This window comes from Orcinus orca, chromosome 4 (assembly GCF_937001465.1).
Source record: "Orcinus orca chromosome 4, mOrcOrc1.1, whole genome shotgun sequence".
Taxonomy (NCBI): domain Eukaryota; kingdom Metazoa; phylum Chordata; class Mammalia; order Artiodactyla; family Delphinidae; genus Orcinus; species Orcinus orca.
The window spans coordinates 28,582,504-28,606,857 of NC_064562.1; the positions used below are offsets into that span (position 1 = coordinate 28,582,504).

Genomic DNA, 24,354 nt, shown 5'->3' on the forward strand with positions numbered 1-24,354 from the left:
GTCTGACCAGTCTGTTCTGCACCAATCGCTGTCTTTAAGGGGAATGATATATTGGCATTGCACATAAAGCTCACCAGAGATGTCTGCACTGACAAGGCTAGTGGTGGGTCACCGTGACACCTTTCAGAATTGAAAAAGGAATGTTATCTTCTAAGGAATTATGTGGCTGGTACCAGAAGGAGAAAAAGTGATCACTGTGGTTGAGCAGGTATTTCTGCCATTGAGGAGGTCTGGTTAATGCATAATGCAGATGCGTGATGCATCTAGAGGGGAGGGAGGAGGCCAAAGGGCAGAGAAAAAGTTCTATGTGTGAATATTTTTTGTCTTGCCTTAAAATGTAAATTTTTATTTCATCACTGATGTCAACTGTACTTTTTCAGTACGGGCTTTTAAGGACAATTTTAATCTGCAATCTCGACTGCTAACATCCTGAGCCAGATTCTCATCGTGTATTCCCTGGACTGTTCTGAACATACCAGCCAGAGTGTCCAGTTAAAACAGAAGTCACGTTATGTGTGTCCTCTGAAAGTTTTCCAGTCACTCCTAGTCCTGGATTAAAAGCCAGTATTCCTGACTATGGCATTGGAGCCCAACATGATCTGAGACCACCCCCACCTCACCGCCCTCTGACTCTCTCTCCTCAGTTCCTGGGTCTCCTCCACACTTGCTTTACTCAAATGCAGGGCGGGCTCCCTCCTTAGGGCCTTTGCATGTCATAATATGCCTTTCTCCAGACAGTATTCTCATTCCTTTGTGTCCTTCAGGTTTTTACTTCAATGTCACCCAGCTACCCAGTTTAAAAATCGCAAGCTTCACTTCCTCAACTCTTCATATCCTCTTCCCTTCTTTATAGTTTTTAGGACTCACCACCATCTAACAGGATACATTTTTTATCTTGTTTTCTCCTTCTTCTCAAATATCGGATACTTAATAAATTATTATTTGAGTCCCAGTGATAAATCAGGCTGGTATTCTGTATGGTTAGAGAGAGAAGCATGGCACCTACTTTCATGGAACTTGGTGGTGGAGACAAACACAACCAGCAAAAACAAATCAATAAAATAAAATTATGTAAAATGCTTTGAGGAAACTAAAAAAGATCTAAAAAGCGAACAAGCAGGGCAACATTATTACACATCTTCAAAAGACAACTCTACCAGCCTATGGAAAATTGAAGTGGAAGAAGTTAGAAAGTTCTTTAAGGTAGTTCAGAGGTAGTGGGTGCCTGGGCTACGATGACTTATGGCCCAAGTCAGGATAGCAGAAACAGAGATGGAAAAGTGAATTTTAAGTATCATTGGAATTGAAGAAACAGGGCTTGACACTGGATTGGATTGGGGAAGAGAGGCACTGGGAGAAAGGGGGAAATCAAGAACCTCTCTGAGTTTTATGTCTTGAACAACAAGGTAAATGGTGATGCCAATTACCAAGATGGAAACTTGATAGATAAGGACAGGTTTGAAAGCATTTGAGTTCTGTTTGGGACACTTAGTTCAGGGTATATGAGAGACATTCCATTCACATGGGCACGTCAAATATGCTGTTGGAAATGCAAGTCTAGAGCTCAGAAATGTTTGAGCTGCAGATATAAATATGAGTTGTCAGAACAGAGATGGTGTTGAAAGCCATAAAAATGGATGAGATTATAAAGGGGAAGAAGAAGAAAAAGCAGAGGATTTGGCACCAACATCTATAGGTCACAGGGAAGAATAGGAACTTTAAAAAGCAGCAACAGCCAGTGGGGAAGTAGGATGCCAGGAGAGGGGTGTCGTGGAAGCCAGAACAGAAGGACAAAGTAGTGAACAGTCTGCTGTGGAGCCATCCATTGGAGGGTCATTTGTGATCCTCGTCATGGTTTCTATGGAGGTATCAGGTCCGAAACTAAAGGGAGTTGTTTGAAGAATAAATGTGGAGTGAATAAGTGGTATCAGAATATGAAGACAGGGACTTCCCTGGTGGCGCAGTGGTTAAGAATCCACCTGCCAATGCAGGGGTCACGGGTTCCAGCCCTGGTCCGGGAAGATCCCTCATGCCGCAGAGCAACTAAGCCCGTGCACCACAGCTAGTGAACCCACGTGCCACAACTCCTGAAGCCCACGCACCTAGAGCCCGTGCTCTGCAACAAGAGAAGCGGCCGCAATGAGAAGCCCGCGCACTGCAACAAAGAGTAGCCCCCGCTCGCCACAACTAGAGAAAGCCTGCGCGCAGCAATGGAGACCCAATGCAGCCAAAAATTAATTAATTAATTAATTTTAAAAATATGAAGACAAGTTTTTGTTCATTTTGTTTGTTTTGAGTATTTTTTGACTCAGGAGAATGAGTGGCACAGTAGATAGAAGTGTGGGTTAAGGGAGGGTCCCCCACCCCCACCCCACCCAACCATTGTGTTTTGTTGTTAAGGTGTTAAGAGACACTAACCACAGCATGCCCCTAAGATAAGGCATAATTTTCTTTAATATTCTTAAAAGTCCTGAAGCATAGGAATTATCCCCGTTTTACAGATGTGAAAACTGAGACGGATAAGTGGCTAAAGTGACACTATGCTAAGTACTTAATATACAATCATTCTCATTATTCACTGGATGAGTTTATGTCTCTAAAATGCATAACACTGTGCCGAGCACATAATAGGTGCTCAGTAAGCCTGAATTATCACTATTGTTTTTAAAATATCATCACTATTGTTGCAGTGGGGCAACAGTTCTGTTCTCTTGGGATAGCATTTTCGGATAGCATTTTTATTGGGATTAGCTTCACAGCTGAACACCTAAAGCAAAGTTATAATGCATCTGATCGAGCACTAGAAAAAGTAATTGACATGTTTAGGGACAGTTTCGTATGAAAAATACTTGTCTTTTAAACATCAGAATCACAATGCTCACCCTGTTAGAAGTCAGTGGGAACTAAGGTTGTAGAAAACTGGAGGTTTGGCTAGCCCATCCCATGTCCATGGGGCATATACTCATGACTGGAGTGGCCAGGTGACCATCTGCACTACTTAAACCATCTCTCTCATTCTCTTACTTGGTTGAGCATGTTTAAGTGAGGTCATGTAAGTTAAATGCACACGTCAGGGACTTCCCTGGTGGTCCAGTGGTTAAGACTTTACCTTCCAATGCAGGGGGTGCAGGTTCGATCCCTGGTCGGGGAGCTAAGATCCCACAGGCCTCGGGGTCAAGAAAACAAAACATAAAACAGAAGCAATATTGTAACAAACTCAATAAAGACTTTAAAAATGGTCCACATCAAAAAAATCTTTAAAAAAATAAAATAAAAAATAAATGCACACATGATGTCACGCTGCTCTGCATTCATTTCACCCTGCCCTGCTGGTCCTATGTTCCAAGTAGCTACTCTGTGGAAGTGCTCCCTTCTTGCCCTCAGGACAAGTGGGCCCAGAAAGCACTCTCCTGTTTCTCTTTAACTCTGCTCTGAAAGCCTTTGGCTGAGTGAGTTAACTCACTCCTGGAAGCTGGTCTTTAATGGTCTTTTTCTTTCCTCTCTGCTTTCTTCAAGTTACCTTAGGAAAAAAAATCTACACTACTTATCTCTTCCTTGTTTTGTGAGCCCAAAAAACCCTACTCATGGCTGATAAGTTTAACGTTAATCGTATCCTTCTATCAGTGTGTCTCAAATGTGAATAATTTATTTAGAGATAAATGTAAATTAAAATAAATGTAATAATCATATAAATAATTTCTACAGATACCTAGAGTTGACCTATTATATATAATGTCACCTAAATATGTACACACGTAAAATAGGTTCAGTTCTTATGCACACAGCTTTTTAAATAGCTTAAAAGTCAAAACAGTTATAAGACCAGTGATTCAAATTAGTGGCATTAATGTGGACGGGTGATGTTTTTCTGAAACCGATTCATCACTTGCAATGTAAAACTGGTACTAACTCTATGATGCAAGATTTTTAAAATTTGGAATCACTATAGTGAAATGACTCAATTCTCCGGTCACTTTTTTTGTTTGTTTGTTTTGGTTTGTTTTTTTTAACGTCTTTATTGGAGTATAATTGCTTTACAATGGTGTGTTAGTTTCTGCTTTATAACAAAGTGAATCAGTTATACGTATACATATATCCCCATATCTCTTCCCTCTTGCGTCTCCCTCCCTCCCACCCTCCCTATCCCACCCTTCTAGGTGGTCACAAAGCACCTAGCTGATCTCCCTGTGCTATGCAGCTGCTTCCCACTAGCTATCTGTTTTACATTTGGTAGTGTATATATGTCCATGCCACTCTCTCACTTTGTCCCAGCTTACCCTTCCGCCTCCCCATGTCCTCAAGTCCATTCTCTAGTAGGTCTGCATCTTTATTCCTGTCTTGCCCCTAAGTTCTTCATGACCATTTTAATTAATTTATTTATTTTTTTAGATTCCATATATATGTGCATATGTGTTAGCATACAGTATTTGTTTTTCTCTTGCTGACTTACTTCACTCTGTATGACAGACTCTAGGTCCAACCACCTCATTACAAATAACTCAATTTTGTTTCTTTTTATGGCTGAGTAATATTCCATTGTATATATGTGCCACATCTTCTTTATCCAGTCACTTGTTTTATGATCATTTGAAAAAGAACTTTCTTCCTTATAGCACACGGAGGACACTTGACCATCATTAGTCACGAGCACATAATTTTTCTCTCAACTCTACCACCAAGTTCTACCTTTTGGCACTAAGGCAGTCATAAAAACAAATGTGGGCATTAAAAGTACTTGGCACTACTGTTCTTAATGATCACCTTATAATGAAGATCTAGAATATATTATTATTAAGTCATCATTAAAATGAGTACTGAATTTTAAATGAAACTGAGCCAAGGAAAAATGTCTGGAAAATTATTGTTCAGACGTTCTTTTCAGAATCTTCACCTCTGCGTATTTGCTTTTGACTTGCTGCTTTGATTAATCTCCAGCATTCAGCAAGACTTTTATTTGCTTTTCAAGTTTTCCATACAGTTGAATATAGAAATTCATTGTTGTAAAAATACGTTTGTTCTCTATACTTTGTTTTCTACTTCTTTAATCTTTGACCCTTTATGAAAAAAAATCTTGTTTAAAACAGCAAAAACTACAAGTTGTAGACTTAAGTTCCTTTTCCATTAACTGTTCAAACTCCTCAAGTACTAAAAATAAATGCCCACCTTTTTTGCTTTAAAAAGTTAGCATTTGCTGTTTTTTTTTTTAATTAAAAGGATTCACATTCTTCAAGGCAGGAGTACAAGTTAGCATAAAATTCATTCCCGAGGGCTCCTCAGATAGAACAGAGTTTCAGCTAAATTTGTTTTTACCAGAAAGCGAGTGGATTACTTCAACTCTATGTTAGGATGAGGTAATTCAAAGTATATTTTTAGAAATTGAGATTTTAGAAGTTAAAATGTTGATCAGATATTGACCTAAGAAAGAAATTAGGGACTTTCCTGGTGACGCAGTGGTTAAGAATCTGCCTGCCAATGCAGGGGACACGGGTTTGAGCCCTGGTCCGGGAAGATCCCACATGCTGCAGAGCAACTAAGCCCGTGTGCCACAACTACTGAGCCTGCGCTCTAGAGCCAGTGAGCCACAACTGCCGAGCCAGCGCACCACATCTGAAGCCCACGTGCCTGGAGCCCGTGCTCCACAACAAGAGAAGCCACGGCAATGAGAAGCCCATGCACCACAACGAAGAGTAGCCCTCGCTCTCGGCAACTAGAGAAAGCCTGCAAGCAGCAACGAAGACCCAACTCAGCCAAAAAAAGAAAGATCTTTTGAAAATGTAGTGTCCTGAGTTGATAATGTTGTATATAAGAGGGGCAGCCTCTATTAGCACGGGTCCCTTGGACAGGAGTTGTGGCAGTGCTTAGCAAATGGGAGGGTCAAAAGACATGATGCATGTAAAGAACTCAGCAAAGTTATCAGGCAAATAGTCAGCAATCAGTAACTGTTTTACTAACATGTTGGGTAACAGTAAAATTTGCAGAAAACATTGATTTGCAGATTTTTATCCAGACATAAAAGCAGAGGAATAAACCAGAAGAAGATTTTTAGATTTGACTTGCAGAAAATTTTAAAACTTTTGTACATCCTCAATCATAATAATCAAATATAAAGGCAAATAACAAGTTAGGGGGACATGACATGATGTTAATATTCTTAATGCATACAGTGCTGTTACAAAAGGCCACACGAGGAAAAATCCTTCCACAAAAGCATAAATGGGCTGTTTATTGAAGAAGTAATAAAAATAGCCACTAGTCATTTGGAAAATATTGAGCCTCGATAATAATCAAATAAATAAAAAGTTTTAAATACAAATATTTTATTTAGCTCTTTAGTTTTAATACCAGAGAACTTATACTAACATATTCTTTGCTGATTAAGGTTGGAATACACACCAAGGCTTGGTTTATTGCTGGAATCTTTTTGCTGTTGACTATACCTATCTCGCTTTGGGTGATATTGCAGCATTTAGTGCATTATACACAACCTGAACTACAGAAACCAATAATAAGGTAAATCTTTATATGTTTTGATTCTACTAGTGTTGTGTTGGCTTATCTCATAAATATGATGTAAACTGTTTTAAATTTATGTTTTGCTTTCCAAATAGGATTCTTTGGATGGTACCCATATACAGTTTAGATAGTGTGAGTATGCTTCATTTTATCTCATTAACTAAGAACTTGTTTGATGATGCTAACTGTAATTAAGGTAATAAAAGGAATATTATTTGGCAATAAGGAGTTAGGTTAATAAGTGAAAAGGTTCACTTGTTTTTAATATTAATAGAGAAGATAAAGTATAATCATAGAAAAGGCAGATGTTTTAAAATTTAAGATTAGTAGCTCTTAGTCCTTAAAAGAATGTAATACTTAAATTACATTATCATCCTTTTTATTTATTATAATATTTATTTGGACCAAAACAGAAATCTTCCCCAGTGGATTCTAGTACATGCAGTTGTTACAGATAACTGCTTTAATTTGATTAAATATAAAGAAAATATCTTTAACATCATTTTCTGTGATTGTGTCAAGAAGTTTCAGATTATATTTAAGAACTCAAGTACATAATTTAACTTCTCTCTTCATATTCATTATTTACCCCCAACACAAATGTTTTTGTTTACCAATATCCAAGGTGTTTATTGCTTTTAAAATTTCATTTTACAGATTGGTAGCCCTCGTAATGATAAAATTTAGAAAGTTTGATCTAATTATGTGAGTACCATGAATTGGAGTGGTAATTCATTTTATTGTAGTTGCAACTGTTTTTAACATCTGTGCTTCTTCATAGTGGATAGCATTGAAATATCCCAGCATTGCAATATATGTGGATACCTGCAGAGAATGTTATGAAGCTTATGTCATTTACAACTTTATGGGATTCCTTACCAATTACCTAACTAACCGGTATCCAAATCTGGTATTAATCCTTGAAGCCAAAGATCAGCAGAAACATTTCCCTCCTTTGTGTTGCTGTCCACCATGGACTATGGGAGAGTAAGTATGTTTGGTTTTAATTCTTTTATGTTGGGTTTTATTTAAGGAGGTTTAACTATCATTTCTCTGCAAAGTAGTGTGTTAAGTACTATATGCAGGATGAAAAGTGTAAGACAGAGTCCGTACCCTCATGTAGTTCATAGTCAAGTGTGAAGACTAAGAAAACACATTTTTATAACCCACACATATAAGATAGTTTCTTTTACATTATTCACCCTAAATAGAAAATTAAAATGTTGTGGGGAAAAAACCTTAGAAATCATTTGATCAACATCCTCTTACAGTTGGGAACCAGGGTCTGCAGAGATTAACTTATTCAAGTCACACAGTGAATTAATGGCAAAATCAGGTCTAAAACTCAAGGAGAAGGTAGTCTAGGTGGGGAAACAGCATTTGATATGAAATTAGAGCAACAAATAGCAATGTTTATTCTAGTAATATGTAAGTTGGCCTTATTGTACATTCATGTAGGACAGTAAAGGAAAATAAAGCCTAAAAGGTTAAGTTGAAACTAAGATTGCATTTACTCTATGAATTTATTTTTCGGCAGGAAACATTTGAAGCCAGAATTTTAGAAAGATTAATTTTACAATACTATACAGGATGCGTTAGGGGGAGAAGAGTCCAGAAGGGGAAATAAATTAGGAGGTTATTATAGTAGTTCATTTGTGAGATAAGCTGAAGAGGAGTGTGAAATTGGAATAGAAAGGGAGAATAAGAGAATGCAACTGGAGAATCAACAGGACTTGATCACTGATAGAAGGGGATGTAGGTGGAAGCTGCAAGCCAGTGTAACTGGAATGACTTGGAGGAATCAGTGTAGATATATGGCCTAGGGTTAGCTCCATTGCCTTCCATGCAGTACGGAACCATTTCTACAACATCAGCACTAAATGGAGCACCTAGTATGTGCTAGTATATAGATATAATACATATAACAGATGTGGAACTTAATGGCACTTACAGCTTGGTTAGGAATTAAATGAAGACACAAATACATAGTTACTTATTTCAGGAAATGCTATGAAGGAAAAAGAACAGGAGTCTATGAAAGAGGGTAGTAAGGAAAAAGTAACATAGGTTGAGAATCAGGGGAGAGATATTGTGCTCAACTCCAAATAAAACAAGAACAAATAGGGATTTATAGCCAAAGAGATTGGGGTGGTCACTGGATGGAAAATTACTAAGGAGACATCAAGGGTAGGGGGATTCTCTCTAAACTGGCCTGATAAGAATCTTACTAAAGGCAGGCCAAGTAAACATCAAGGGTGAGGGAAGAGGAGCTTGATCGCATTTCCAGGGCAATCAGAAACTGGGGGTGGGGTGTGCTGGTGATGGGTGTCTTAGCAGGATTTTTTGCTCAGACTGACTTCACAGGCCAAGGACAGGGCCTAAGGATGATGCCTAGTTGAAAAGAAGGCTCAGAGGAGCCCTGTCTAAAGTTTGATCAAGGAGAGAGATTGTCAAGTGAGAAGCCATTATAGGATGTTAAGCAGAGGTCTGGTTTCCAAGATTACTTGTACTCTTTGTAGACTGAACTGGACGTGGGCATAGATGCAAGAGATTGCAGTGGTCCAGTTAATATGATGATGATGATGGTGGTGGTGGTGGCAGCGGCAGCTTGGCTTCAAGCGGGACTCTTCTATTAACACAGAACCTGAGATGAGGCTCTAGCTGCCTCTTCAGGCTGGCTTATCACAGCAGGTGGTCAGCCCCAGAGCTTTTTCAAATGATGCTATAGGTCAGAATTTCCCTTTTCTGTGCTTGTGCAATTGATTTATTCCTAACTACACAAGCAATTACATTTATTCTTGTTAAGACTCTGTGTTGGTTTCATTTTTTTCCCTGAGACGCTTAGGTTCTGACAGCTGCTACCTGAATAATATCAGCAGTGCATCCATAACTGTAACCCAGGTTTTCTTTCCTTTGAAGACATTAAGCATTTACCAAATCCATGCCGTTTGGGGGTATGGTTTTAGTAATATAAAACTTCTCATTCTCTAGTATATAAGTACATTTTAGGTTACCAGTCTCCTTCTATTAGATAACTGGTGTTATATATATGATCATTACTCAGAATATTGCTGTTGAGGATAATTCAGTATAATGCTTTGGTTTTAAGATGCAAATGCCACGGCAAGTTTCTAGTCCTTAGATGTTAAAATTAAGTCTGCTTTTTGTACTCTGATTTCTGTGACATAAGCAGTGAGCACAATGAGTTTTCTTTTCATGAATTTTAGATTTTATGTATGTTAGTTTGTGAGAGGAGGGGAACATTTTACCCAGTGATTTAATACTGTTATGAAACAAATGTTTTCATGAAACAGTACTAACTCTTACTATGTATTCCCCTCCTCCCTCTTGTTTCTAAAATTTGGGTCACAGCCTACTGAATTACATTTGACACAATTTGAAAAAATTTGCCCTAGGGTATGTACCTTGGAGTGGATATGCTAGGTCTTTAGGTTTTGTGCAACTTTGTGATAAATTGATTGCTGAAGTGGCAGTACCAAATTACTCTCCCATTAACAGTAGAAAAGATTTCTAATTGAACCACAGCCTCACCTATACTTAGAATTACCAGGACTTCTTTATGTTTGCCTGTTAAGAGGGTGTAAAGGATTTCCCTGATTAGTAGTGAGGTTGAGCAACTTTTCATATGTTTATTAGCCACTTGTGTTTCCTTTCTGAGGAATGATTGTTTCTGTTTCTCATTTTTTAATGGGTTGTCTGTACAGGATCTTGATATGTTTAGATACTAATTCTTTATTTAATGCATGTTAAAAATATCTTTTTCTAGTTTTTGGCCTGCTTTGGCACTTTTACTATATCTTTTGATAAATGAAAGTTGTGAATTTTTATATTGTTGAATTTATCAATCTTATTTTATAGTAAGTACTTAGCGTCTTGTTCAAAAAATTCTTCCTGACCCCAGGATTATAAAACCATTCTCCTTTGCTTTTCTTCTAAACATTTCATGTTTTTTCCATTAAAGCTTATAAGAGGGACTTCCCTGATGGTACAGTGGCTAAGACTCCGCGCTTCCACTGCAGGGGGTGCGGGTTCGATCCCTGGTTGGGGAACTAAGATCCCGCGTGCCATGCAACATGGCCAAAAAAAAAAAAAAGACTTATAAACACATATTGATTTTTTTTCATATGTTGTGTGAGGTAGGAATGCAGTTTCATTTTATTCCATTGCCTTCCTGACCTAGCACCATTCTGTCTCCTACCTCACTGGTCTATGTAGCCATCTCTGCTGTATATAAAGGTTCCATATATATGGGTCTATTTGTGATCTTCGTTTTTTCTGTTTTATTGGTTAACTTCTCTATCCCCGGACCAATTCCATACATTAACTACTATAGTTTATTAATAAGCCTTAAAATAGAAGGGCAGGTGCCCCACCCCTGTTATCTTGGCTATTCTTGGGTCGATGCTCTTACATATAAATTTTAGAATCAGCTCGTCAGGTTGTTTGAAAAGCCCTATTGGAGTTTTTGTTTGTTTTTTTGCGGTACGCGGGCCTCTCACTGCTGTGGCCTCTCCCGTTGCGGAGCACAGGCTCTGGACGCGCAGGCTCAGCAGCCATGGCTCATGGGCCCAGCCGCTCAGCGGCATGTGGGATCCTCCCGGACCGGGGCACGAACCCGTGTCCCCTGCATCGGCAGGCAGACTCTCAACCACTGCGCCACCAGGGAAGCCCCTGGAGTTTTTTGATTGGAAGTGAATTCAATCTTCAGTTTATTGACATTTTTATGGTTTTGAGTCTTCTTATCTATGAATATTGTCTACTCTCACTTATTTAGCTCTGCATTTATCTTTTGATTAAGTATAGTTTTCTCATAAAAGTCTTGTAAATCTTTTGTTGACCTTATTAACATCTTATATTTTATTGCTATTATAAATGACATCTTTTTAAAAGATTAGTTTAATTGCTGCTAATCTGTAAAAAGGCAGTTGATTTTTGCATATTGAGCCTATATCCAAAAGTCTTGTTAAATCTTCTTATTCTGTAGATGTTAATAAGTTCTCTGTAGCCAGTTATCTTCAAAAGAAGGATTTGTTTGCTTTCTAGTCTTTATACCACACATTTCTCTTCCTTCTCACTGTGCTGATGAGTACCTCTAGACTTTCTTGTATCATTCCTGGTTTTAAAGGGAATTCTTATAAAATTTCACATTTGGATTTAATGTTTCTAGGGGTGTTTTGTAGGCATCCTTTATTAGGTTAAAAAGCTCCTTTTTACCCCTAGTTTGTTAAGAGTTCTTAATCATGAATAAGTATTGAATTTCATCAAATGTTTTTTCTATACCTATTGAGACAATCATAATTTTTTGCTTTTAACCTGTTAATATAGTGAATTAGATTAATGGCTTTTCTCATGTTAAAATCCCCTTGCTTTTAGAAGATAAATTTTAAGTGGTTATGATGTATCATCAGCTTTTCTACATCATAAGCTTTATAGAATTTTTACAACTTTGTTCATGAGAAAGATTGGGTTATGATTTTCCTTTCTTATACTGGCCCTCTCTGGTTTTCACATCCAAGTTTTACTGCCTGAATAGGAGTTATTGCATTTTATTTATATATCACAGAAAGAGATTATATACTATACCTTGAAAGATTAGTTCTGGACTGTTCTTTGTGGGAGGACAATTATAGAACTGTTTAGGCTTCCCGTTGTTTCTGGAAAAAATTTTTTTTTAACTATAGCATTTAGGAATTAAGCAGAATAGACAAAGTTTAAAAATGTATAGTTAGGGGATTTCCCTGGTGGCACAGTGGTTAAGAATCCGCCTGCCAATGCAGGGGACATGGGTTCGATCCCTAGTCCGGGAAGATCCCACATGCCGCAGAGCAGCTAAGCTCGTGCGCCACAACTACTGAGCTTGAGCTCTAGAGCCCATGCGCCACAACTATTGAGCCCACGCACCACAACTACTGAAGCCCACGCACTCTAAGGCCCGCATGCTGTAACTACTGAGATTGTGTGCTGGAACTACTGAAGCCTGTGTGCCTAGAGCCCATGCTCTGCAACAAGAGAAGCCACCACAATGAGAAACCCGCCTACTACAATGAAGAGTAGCCCCTGCTCATTGAAACTAGAGAAAGCCCGTGCACAGCAACAAAGACCCAACACAGCCAAAAAAATGTATAGGTAGGGACTTCCCTGGTGGTCCATTGATTATGACTCCATGCTTCCACTGCGGGACGCAGGTTCGATCTCTGGTCGGGGAACTAAGATCCCACGTGGCACGGCCAAAAAATAAAAAATAAAAATAAAATGTATAAGCATATATTAGTTTATATCTTAATCTCTTTTGAATCTGTCATTATGACTCCTTTTCCCTTTCTAATGTTACTAGTATCTCTATTTTTTCCTTGAACAGTCTTGCTGGAAGTTTGCCTATTTTTAACTAGTCTTTTTAAGAACTGACTCTTGGTTTTGTTGATTATCTGTATGTTTGTTTTCTATTTCATTAATTTATACTCTATTTTTACTTCATTTCTCCCATTTCCTTTGGTTTACTCTGTTCTTATTCTAACATGAGTCTTAGCTCATTAATTTCTAGCCTTTCTTCTTTTTTAATACTGCATTTAAAACTATATAATTCCGTTCATGTTCTGCATTCACTGAATCCCTGTTTTTGTTGGGGTATAATTGACATGCAACATTATATTAGTTTTAGTTGTCCAACATAACTATTCAATATTTGTATATACAATAAATGAAATGACTACCACAATAAGCCTGTTTAACATCTATCGCCCCATGAATCCGTTTTCATATTTAACATTTTCATCATCATCCAGTTTAAGGTTTTTAAATTTCTGTTTGGATTTTTTTCTTCACCCAAGTTATTTTGAAGTATTTTAAAACTTCCAAATATGAGGATTTTTTTTCATTTTATTTATTTGCATTGTAGTCAGAGAATGTATGAGACAGTCTCTGAACTTGGTTAAGATTTGTTTCATGCCCTCTGGTACATGATCAGTTTTTATAATGGTTCTCTGTGTGCTTGAAGAGAATGTGTATGCTGTATTAGTGAGTGGCTGTGTAGTGTTTATCTCCATGAGGTCAATCTTATTTTATTATGTTATTCAGTTTGTCTACATTTCTGTTGATTTTGGCTACTTGTTCTATCAGTTACTGAAAGAGACGTTGAAATTCTGCCACTGATAATTTGTCAATTTCTTTGTGTACTTCTGTCAGTTTTTGCTTTATGTTTAGATAGTTTCTATTGCAAAAAATCTTTTTTGTCTTAAAGTTACTTTGTCTGATGTTAACAGGTATCCTATCCTATCTTTCCTTTGTTTAGTATTTGCCTGGCTTACCTTTCACTATCTTTCACTTTCATCTTTTCTGTGTCCTTAATGAGGTGTATAACTTTTTTTTTTTAAGTTTAGTGTTTTCTTTAATTCTAATCTGATGATACATCACTTATACAAGGTATGCTATTTATATTTTTGTGATTATTGATATATTCATTTATAATTTTGGGGACTTTTTGTTCTGTCTCACTTTTTCTAGTTTCCTTTTTTCATTGATTACACTTTTAAAATAAACTTTTATTTTGGAATAATTTTAAATTTACAGAAAAGTTGCAAAGACAAGACAGAGATTTGCTATTATCCTTTATCCAGCTTCCCCTAATATTAACATCTTTTGTAATCCTGGTACATTTGTCAAAAGTAAGAAATAACATTGGTACAATACTATTAACTGCAGACTATTCAGATTTCCTCAGTTTTTCCACTAATGTCCTTTTTCTGTTCCAGGATCCAATCCAGGAATCCAGATTGCATTTAGTCTCTTTTTAAAAATATAAACTTTCATTTAATACTTTGAAAAAGCTATAAGAAGTTTGAGAAGGTCCTTCTAATTATTTAATAAATAATTTTAAAGTTTTTCAATCATTTCTGGGATACAAACAAATTTAATAAATGTAATAGACAAATCTATTTTATATCACCCACACTGAACAAAAGTTAATACATTACAGGTCCGTGATTCCATATTTGCAATTGTTAAAAAGTGTATATATATGTACATAAAACCTTGAAAACCAAAAGTTTTTTCATAGCTTATCTAGTGATAAAACTTTATTTATAATCTTTGACTATTTGTAGTTTTAATGTGACTATCTTACTGTTTATGGAGTACACTGCAGCTGTATCAATGTTGGGTTACAGGTGCTACTCCAAATCTCACTGATAGTTGATTACATTATTTTGTTGCTGTTTTTCTTATTCCATTTTTTTTCCCTCACTACTAGTTATAGTTTCTATTTCTAGTCTTACTGTGATTATATAAAGCCCTATTTTAATCTTAAAAATTAGATATCAATTTTTGGATAGAATTTTTTTTTTTTTTGGTAATTTTTTTATAGATTTCACTGTAGTGCATCAATTTATTTGTTCCTTACTCCTCTTGCATCTCAGATCTTCTGACTGGGATCATTTCCTTCTTTCTAAAGTATGGCCCTTGAAAGTTCATTTAGTGTCAGTGTATCAGTGGCAACTTTTCTCAGATATACTTAACCAAAAATATCTTTATTTTGCCCTCATTCTTGAAAGATAGTTTTGCTGGATATACTCCTTTGTTGACAGGAATTTTCTCCAAACATTTTGAAGATTTTGTTCCACCTAATTCTGGCTTCAATTGTTACTGTTAAGCCTCTACTGTTAATCCAGTTGTCATTCCATTATAGGTGACCTATCTCCAACTGCATTTTTTTGGGAAGTTTTAAATTTTATTTATGTTTTTATACAGCAGGTTCTTATTAGTTATCCATTTTATACATATTAGTGTATATATGTCAATCCCATTATCCCAATTCATCATACAACCACCCCCCACCGGCCACTTTCCCCTCTTGGTGTCCATACGTTGTTCTCTATGTCTCTGTCTCTATTTCTGCTCTGCAAACTAGTTCATCTGTACCATTTTTCTAGGTTCCACATATATGCGTTAATATACAATATTTGTTTTTCTCTTTCTGACTTACCTCACTCTGTATGACAGTCTCTACATCCATCCACATCTCTACAAATGACCCAGTTTCGTTCCTTTTTATGGCTGAGTAATATTCCACTGTATATATGTATCACATCTTCTCTATCCATTCATCTATCGATGGGCATTTAGGTTACTTCCATGTCCCAGCTATTGTAAACAGTGCTGCAGTGAACATTGGGGTGCATGTGTCTTTTTGAATTATGGTTTTCTCAGGATATATGCCCAGTAGTGGGATTGCTGGGTCATATGGTAATTCTATTTTTAGTTTTTTAAGGAACCTCCACACTGTTCTCCATAGTGGCTGTATCAATTTACATTCCCACCAACAGTGCAAGAGGGTTCCCTTTTCTCCGCATCCTCTCCAGCATTTGTTGTTTGTAGATTTTCTGATGATGCCCATTCAAACTGGTGTGAGGTGCTACCTCATTGTAGTTTTGATTTGCATTTCTCTAATAATTAGTGATGTTGAGCAGCTTTTCATATGCCTCTTGGCCATCTGTATGTCTGCTTCGGAGAAATGTCTGCTTAGGTCTTCTGCCCATTTTTTGATTGGGTTGTTTGTTTTTTTAATATTAAGCTGCATGAGCTGTTTATATATTTTGGAGATGAATCCTTTGTCCATTGATTCATTTGCAGATATTTTCTCCCATTCTGTGGGTTGTCTTTTCATCTTGTGTATGGTTTCCTTTGCTGTGCAAAAGCTTTTAAGTTTCATTAGGTCCCATTTGTTTATTTTTGTTTTTATTTCCATTACTCTAGGAGGTGGGAACAAAGGAGATCTTGCTGTGATTTATGTCAAAGAGTGTTCTTCCTATGTTTTCCTCTAAGAGTTTTATACTGTCCGGTCTTACATTTAGGTCTTTAATCCATTTTGAGTTTATTTTTGTGTATGGTGTTAGGGAGTGTTCTAATTTCATTCTTTTACATGTAGCTGTCCAGTTTTCCCAGCACCACTTATTGAAGAGACTGTCTTTTCTCCATTGTATATCCTTGCCTCCTTTGTCATAGATTAGTTGACCATAGGTGCATGGGTTTATCTCTGGGCTTTCTATCTTGTTCCATTCATCTATATTTCTGTTTTTGTGCCAGTACCATACTGTCTTGATTACTGTAGCTTTGTAGTATAGTCTGAAGTCAGGGAGCCTGATTCTTCCAGCTCCGCTTTTTTCCCTCAAGACTGCTTTGGCTGTTCAGGATCTTTTGTGTCTCCATACAAACTTTAAGATTTGTTTTTTTCTAGTTCTGTAAAACTGCCATTGGTAATTTGATAGGGATTGCATTGAATCTGTAGATTGCTTTGGGTAGTACAGTCATTTTCACAATATTGATTCTTCTAATCCAAGAACATGGTATATCTCTCCATCTGTTTGTATCATCTTTAATTTCTTTCATCAGTGTCTTATATCTGCATACAGGTCTTTTGTCTCCCAAGTAGGTTTATTCCTAGGTATTTTATTCTTTTTTTTGCAATGGTGAATGGGAGTGTTTCCTTAATTTCTCTTTCAGATTTTTCATCATTAGTGTATAGGAACGCAAGAGATTTCTGTGCATTTATTTTGTGTTCTGCACCTTTACCACATTCATTGATTAGCTCTAATAGTTTTCTGGTGGCATCTTTAGGATTCTCTACGTATAGTATCATGTCATCTGCAAACAGTGACAGTTTTACTTCTTCCTTTCCAATTTTTATTCCTTTTATTTCTTTTTCTTTTCTGATTGCCATGGCTAGGACTTCCAAAACTATGTTGAATAATAGTGGCGAGAGTGGACATCCTTGTCTTGTTCCTGATCTTAGAGGAAATGCTTTCAGTTTATCACCATTGAGAATGATGTTTGCTGTGGGTTTGTTGTATATGGCCTTTATTGTGTTGAGGTAGGCTCCCTCTATGCCCACTTTCTGGAGAGTTTTTTCATAAATGGGTGTTGAATTTTGTCCGGAGTTTTTCTGCATCTATTGAGATGATCATATGGTTTCTATTCTTCAGTTTGTTAATATGGTGTATCACATTGATTGGTTTGTATATATTAAAGAATCCTTCCATCCCTGGGATAAATTCCACTTGATCATGGTGTATGATCCTTTCAATATATTGTTAGATTCTGTTTGCTAGTATTTTGTTGAGGATTTTTACATCTAAATTCATCAAAGATATTGGTCTGTAATTTTCTTTTTTTGTAGTATCTTTGTCTGGTTTTCATATCAGGGTGATGGTGGCCTCATAGAATGAGTTTGGGAGTGTTCCTTCCTCTGCAGTTTTTTGGAAGAGTTTCAGAAGGATGGGTGTTAGCTCTTCTCTAAATGTTTGATAGAATTCACCTGTGAAGCCATCTGGTCCTGGACTTTTGTTTGTTGGAAGATTTTTAATCACAGTTTCAATTTCATTACTTGTGATTGGTCTGTTCATATTTTCTATTTCTTCCTGGTTCAATCTTGGAAGGTTATACCTTTCTAAGAATTTGTCCATTTCTTCCAGGTTGTCCATTTTATTGGCATAGAGTTGCTTGTAGTAGTCTCTTAGAATGCTTTGTATTTCTGTGGTGTCTGTTCTAACTTCTCCTTTTGCATTTCTAATTTTATTGATTTGAGTCCTCTCCCTCTTTTTCTTGATGAGTCTGGGTAATCGTTTATCAATTTTGTTTTATCTTCTCAAAGAACCAGCTTTTAGTCTTATTGATCTTTGCTATTGTTTTCTTTGTTTCTATTTCATTTATTTCTGCTCTGATCTTTATGATTTCTCTCCTTCTACTAACTTTGGGTTTTGTTTGTTCTTCTTTCTCTAGTTTGTTTAGGTGTAAGTTTAGATTGTTTATTTGAAATTTTTCTTCTTTCTTGAGGTAGGCTTGTATTGCTATAAACTTCCCTCTTAGAACTGCTTTTACTGCATCCCATAGGTTTTCGATCAACGTATTTTCATTGTCATTTGTCTCTAGGTATTTTTTGATTTCCTCTTTGATTTCTTCCGTGATCTCTTGGTCATTTAGTAGTGTGTTGTTTAGCCTCCATGTGTTTGCATTTTTTACAGACTTTTTTCCTGTAATTGATATCTAGTCTCATAGCGTTGTGGTCGGAAAAGATATTTGATATGATTTCAATTTTCTTAAATTTACCAGTGCTTGATTTGTGACCAAGGATATGATCTAACCTTTGAAATATTCCATGAGGACTTGAGAAGAAAGTGTAATCTGCTGTTTTTGGATGGAATGTCAAATATCAATTAAATCTATCTGGTCTGTTGTGTCATTTAAAGCTTGTGTTTCCTTATTAATTTTCTGTCAGGATGATCTGTCGATTGGTGTAAGTGAGGTGTTAGAGTCCCTCACTATTATTGAGTTACTGTCAATTTCCTCTTCTATAGCTGTTAGCAGTTGCCTTATGTATCAAGGTGCTCCTATGTTGGGTGCATATATATTTATAATTGTTATATCTTCCTCTTGGATTGATCCCTTGATCATTATGTAGTGTCCTTCCTTGTCTCTTGTAACATTCTTTATTTTAAAGTCTTTTTCTGATATGAGTATTGCTACTCCAGCTTTCTTTTGATTTCCATTGGCATGGAATATCTTTTTCCATTCCCTCACTTTCAGTCTGTATGTATCCCTAGGTCTGAAGTAGGTTTCTTGTAGACAGCATATATATGGGTCTTGTTTTTGTATCCATTGAGCAAGCCTGTGTCTTTTGGTTGGAGCATTTAATCCATTCATGCTTAAGGTAATTATCGATATGTGTGTTCCTATTACCATGTTCTTAATTGTTATGGGTTTGTTTTTGTAGGTCCTTTTCTTCTCTTGTGTTTCCCATTTAGAGAAGTTCCTTTAGCATTTGTTGTAGAGCTGGTTTGGTGGTGCTGAATTCTCTTAGGTTTTGCTTATCTGTAAAGCTTTTGAGTTTTCTGTTGAATCTGAATGAGATCCTTTCTGGTAGAGTAATCTTGGTTGTAGGTTCTTCCCTTTCATCACTTTAAGTATATCATGCCACTCCCTTCTGGCTTGTAGAGTTTCTGCTGAGAAATCAGCTATTAACCTTATGGGAGTTCCCTTGTATGTTATTTGTCGTGTTTCCCTTGTTGCTTTCAATAATTTTTCTTTGTCTTTAATTTTTGTCAATTTGATTACTATGTGTCTCGGTGTGTTTCTCCTTGGGTTTATCCTGCCTGGGACTCTCTGTGCTTCCTGGACTTGGGTGGCTATTTCCTTTCCCATGTTAGGGAAGTTTTCGACTATAATCTCTGCAAATATTTTCTCGGGTCCTTTCTCTCTCTCTTCTCCTTCTGGGACCCCTATAATACGAATGTTGTTACATTTAATGTTGTCCCAGAGGTCTCTTAGGCTGTCTTCATTTTTTTCATTCTTTTTTCTTTATTCTGTTCTGTGGCAGTGAATTCCACCATTCTGTCTTCCAGGTCACTTATCCATTCTTCTGCCTCAGTTATTCTCCTATTGATTCCCTCTAGTGTATTTTTCATTTCAGTTATTGTATTGTTCATCTCTGTTTGTTTGTTCTTTAATTCTTCTAGGCCTTTGTTAAACATTTCTTGCATCTTCTTGATCTTTGCCTCCATTCTTTTTACAAGGTCCTGTATCATCTTCACTATCATTATTCTGAATTCTTTTTCTGGAAGGTTGCCTATCTCCACTTCATTTAGTTGTTTTTCTGGGGTTTTATCTTGTTCCTCATCTGTTACATAGCCCTCTGCCTTTTCATCTTGAGTGTCTTTCTGTGATTGCAGTTTTTGTTCCACAGGCTGCAGGATTGTAGTTCTTGCTTCTGTGTCTGCCCTCTGGTGGATGAGGCTATCTGAGAGGCTTGCGCAAATTTCCTGATGGGAGGTACTGGTGGTGGGTAGAGCTGGGTGTTGCTCTGGTGGGCAGAGCTCATTAAAACTTTAATCTGCTTGGCTGTTGATGGGTTGGACTGGGTCCCCTCCCTGAGGCGACCCAACACTGGAGCCTACCTGGCTCTTTGGTGGGGCTAATGGAGGGCTCTCGGAGGGCTCACACCAAGGAGTACATCCCAGAACTTCTGCCATCAGTGTCCTTGTCCTCACGGTGAGCCAGCTGCCCCCCGCCTCTGCAGGAGACCCTCCAACACTAGCAGGTAGGTGTGGTTCAGTCTCCTATGGGGTCACTGCTCCTTCCCCCTGGGTCCTGATGCACAGAGTACTTTGTGTGTGCCCTCCAAGAGTGGCGTCTCCATTTCCCCAAGCCCTGTTGAAGTCCTGCAGTCAAATCCCACTAGCCTTCAAAGATTGATTCTCTAGGAATTCTTCCTCCCATTGCCAGACCCCCAGGTTGGGAAGCCTGATGTGAAGCTCAGAACCTTCACTCCATTGGGTCAACTTCTGTGGTATAAGTGTTCTCAGGTTTGTGAGTCACCCACGCAGAGGTTATGGGATTTGATTCTGTTGTGATTGTGCCCCTCCTACCGTCTCATTGTGGCTTCTCCTTTGTCTTTGAAATGGGGTAACTTTTTTGCTGAGTTCCAGTGTCTTCCTGTTGATGATTGTTCAGCAGTTAGTTGTGATTCCAGTGCTCTCGCAAGAGGGAGTCTAACTGCATTTTTTAAGACCCTCCCTGTCTTTGATGTTTTGTAGTTTCCCTACCAAGTTGTTTTTTGTTTTTAGTCCAGCTTCATTTACAGGGTGCCTCAATCTGTTGATTTGTGTCTTTGCTCAGTTCTGAAAAGTTCTCAGCCGTAAACTTCTGCTTTTGCCCTTCCTCTACTCTCCTGTAACTTTTAAGTATGTTAGACCTTCTGATTTTGTTCTATTCTTTGTAACTCTCTTTCATGTTTGTCTCTTTGTCTCAGCCTTTATTACATTATGGCCAATTTCTTCAGATACATCTTCCAGTTCATTAATTCTCCACAGCTTTCAAAGGTATCTAATTGACTATTTAATACATTTGCATAGTCACCCTACTGGTCTCAGGTTTGATTTGACAATCAGCTCATAGAACACTACAGGTTTAACCCAACTTCTACTTAATTTAGCTTTGTAAAGAGTATGGGACCAGAAGCACAGTGTAGCCCAGGCATGTTCATGAAAAGGTCTTATAACAAGCCCAAGTGCAGCTGCCACGCCCACCTCCACAGGGGCACAGTTAGCTGTCAGTGGGAGTGAGCCGCTTCAGCACAGAGAAGGCTCTCAGCACATAGAACCTGATCAGTTTTTCATTGAGTCCTAGTAACCCAATGCCTCAGGGTCTGTATGTCAGGCTCATTCTTCTCAGTCTAGATGTAGTTCTTAAATTAGGGGATTTATAATACATAAACTTGACGGAGGAGTGCTAAATAAACATTTGCGCTCAGAGCATCATTGTTTCCTAAGGAGGCTTACACAAGGTGGTCACATAGAGAGCCTTTTTTTTGATAGTTGTTGTTTTGGGACTTTTTTGCTTTGTTTTTGTTTGTTACTCCTTGTGAATTTTCCCCTACATTAAGTGACCTCAGTGATAAAAACTGTTTTATGTAGGATAGGATCTCTGTTTTGTTCTTTCAGAGTATCTAGTCAGTGATACTCTCTGGAATTATATATATATATATATAAATCCAAACTTGAAACTGAATCCTAAATGTAAATAATATTTTCTGAATATGGTTTCATATATGCAACCCTACACGTAATTTATTTGTTACTTGGTTTTTCTTCCAGAAATACACAGGGACCCACTTTCATTCTTTTTGTTCCTGTTTTGTGCTGCACTATTCAGGAATTTGAGACTGGACATAGGAAGGGAGATCTTTCAGAAGATGTAGTTGTTACGCAATTTAAAAAATAGTATTTAGATAATTTGTATGCTACCATCCCCATTCTTCTCAAGTAGCCATTTAGATTGACTAAATTAAAAGAATTAAGTATAAATGTGGCATCATTTGTGAAAGTGATTTTAATTTGGGGGCTTTGGAGAAAGCTTGATACTAGTGAAATGAGTAGGTGAAATGCTAAGTTCTTTTTCTTTGGCAGAGTCTTGCTGTTCAGATGCAAACTGGGTGTATTACAATATACAGTTGTCAGACCATTCACCACCATCGTTGCTTTGTAAGTGCACAGAACTTATATTATTATTTATTTTTCAAAAATTCTCATGCTTTTACTTAGTGGGACAACTGAGTAGAAAAGCATTACTTGTTTATAACACATCTAGTCTGGTATAAAAACAGTATATAGAAATCCTACTATATTATAATAAATAAGGTGACCATGTATAGACAAGGAATCACCACAGGATTATTCTAAATAATATTCTCTGGAGATTTCTGGAAAGCATTATCAAATATTCTTTTTCAAGTATTAATGTTCACACAGCTTTACAGAAACATCTAGTACATGAAGTTAAAGTATACCACTATAGATTCATTACATGCTTTTATTTTCTAAATGAGTACTGTATTCTAAAGAAGAAAACATATTTTCCTTTTTAAAAAATTCTGTCAAGTCTTAGCACTTCAGGTAAAATGGGGTATCATTAAGCTACCTGGTAAAACTATTCCCTAAAAATTTAAGAACATCAAATAGTTTAAAGCAGGTAGAGTGTGTATTTTATCTGCTAGCTATTCAAGCATTTTGTCTGTTAATAGAGGAAGAATGGAAAGAAAGGTGAAAGAAGCATTCAATTCTTTATTCTGCTTCTGTGCTAGCAATTCTTTAGTGACATTTGCCTTGGAATTAAAACTAATTCACTTATTTATGAAGGCATGCTTTATTTCTCTGCTGTTTAGAAATTGGGTAATCAAGACAAGTTAATACTTAGATCTGGGTCATCATAAAAGTTGCCTCCAAGACAATTTGGGAGAAAAAATTATAGTTGTAGTTATAGACCTGCATTATATGTTTTTAACAATCTTTTTAAAATTAGGCAGCATCATTTTTTTGAATCTAATAATTACCCTTTCTAGTTCAATGTTATGTCTTTTGGATTTCCTTCAAATTGGAGGAATAGTAATATGGTAACATTTCTAGAAAAATGTTTTTCTTTTAATTTTTGAACAACCTCTATGGCCAAAATCAAGTGACTATCTACAGGATCTTTGAAATAAACTGACTTCTAAATTTAAGTATTGCTGTCATTGCTGTATTTTAAAATGTATTTTTGATTTAGTTATTCATAAAGTTGTCTCATTTTTACCATTTTTTAGAATCTGTGAGCTGCTTGGTATATATGATGAAGGGAACTTTAGCTTTTCAAATGCTTGGACTTACTTGGTTATAATAAATAATATGTCACAGTTGGTAAGTAAATATTCATCTTAACTGTACTAAATTTAGATCTATAGTGCTAAATTTTTTTAGGGAAAGTCTCTTCTGGAATAAAGCTTAATTGTAACTTTAATATTGAACTTCATCTGTAGGAAGAACTTGAAACTTTAACATATATCTTTATACATATATAAAGATATAATATCTTTGTTGATTATCTGGTGACTTATACACTGACTCATTGATTATGTTTTTTCATTTGATTCTGGTATTCATTGCATAGTTATATGGATATGTCATAAATAAAAACACAATGCTCTCCTTTTAAATAAAAAGCACATATCCTAGGCATATCCAGTAAGAAAAATGTTTTATTGGTATATGACAGTACAGGGTTTGAATTAAAATGGGAGGATAAAATTCTCTCATATATTTGGACTTGAAAATTGAGAGTGCCAAGTTTTTAAAAATGATGTTATAGAAACTGAAATGCTCCAAAGATATAACTATTGGATCCTTTCAACTTAAGAATGTGGGGCTTCCCTGGTGGCGCAGTGGTTGAGAGTCTGCCTGCTGATGCAGGGGACACAGGTTCATGCCCCAGTCTGGGAAGATCCCACATGCCGCGGAGCAGTTG

At 36.8% G+C, this 24,354-nt stretch overlaps 1 protein-coding gene and 1 long non-coding RNA gene across 2 annotated transcripts in view; both read left to right on the top strand.

The window, feature by feature from the left end:
• TMEM184C (transmembrane protein 184C) overlaps positions 1-24,354 on the top strand; it is a 31,456-nt gene that overhangs the window by 2,638 nt on the left and 4,464 nt on the right. The window contains exons 2-6 of the mRNA XM_033402880.2: positions 6,380-6,510; positions 6,609-6,645; positions 7,295-7,500; positions 22,485-22,559; positions 23,657-23,750. Of these exons, the coding sequence (XP_033258771.1) occupies positions 6,380-6,510; positions 6,609-6,645; positions 7,295-7,500; positions 22,485-22,559; positions 23,657-23,750 (543 nt within the window). The remainder of the gene's footprint in view (positions 1-6,379; positions 6,511-6,608; positions 6,646-7,294; positions 7,501-22,484; positions 22,560-23,656; positions 23,751-24,354) is intronic.
• LOC125964190 (uncharacterized) lies at positions 12,764-21,525 on the top strand. Its single transcript, XR_007476925.1, has 2 exons — positions 12,764-20,617; positions 21,329-21,525. It is a non-coding gene; the product is annotated as an uncharacterized LOC125964190 (long non-coding RNA).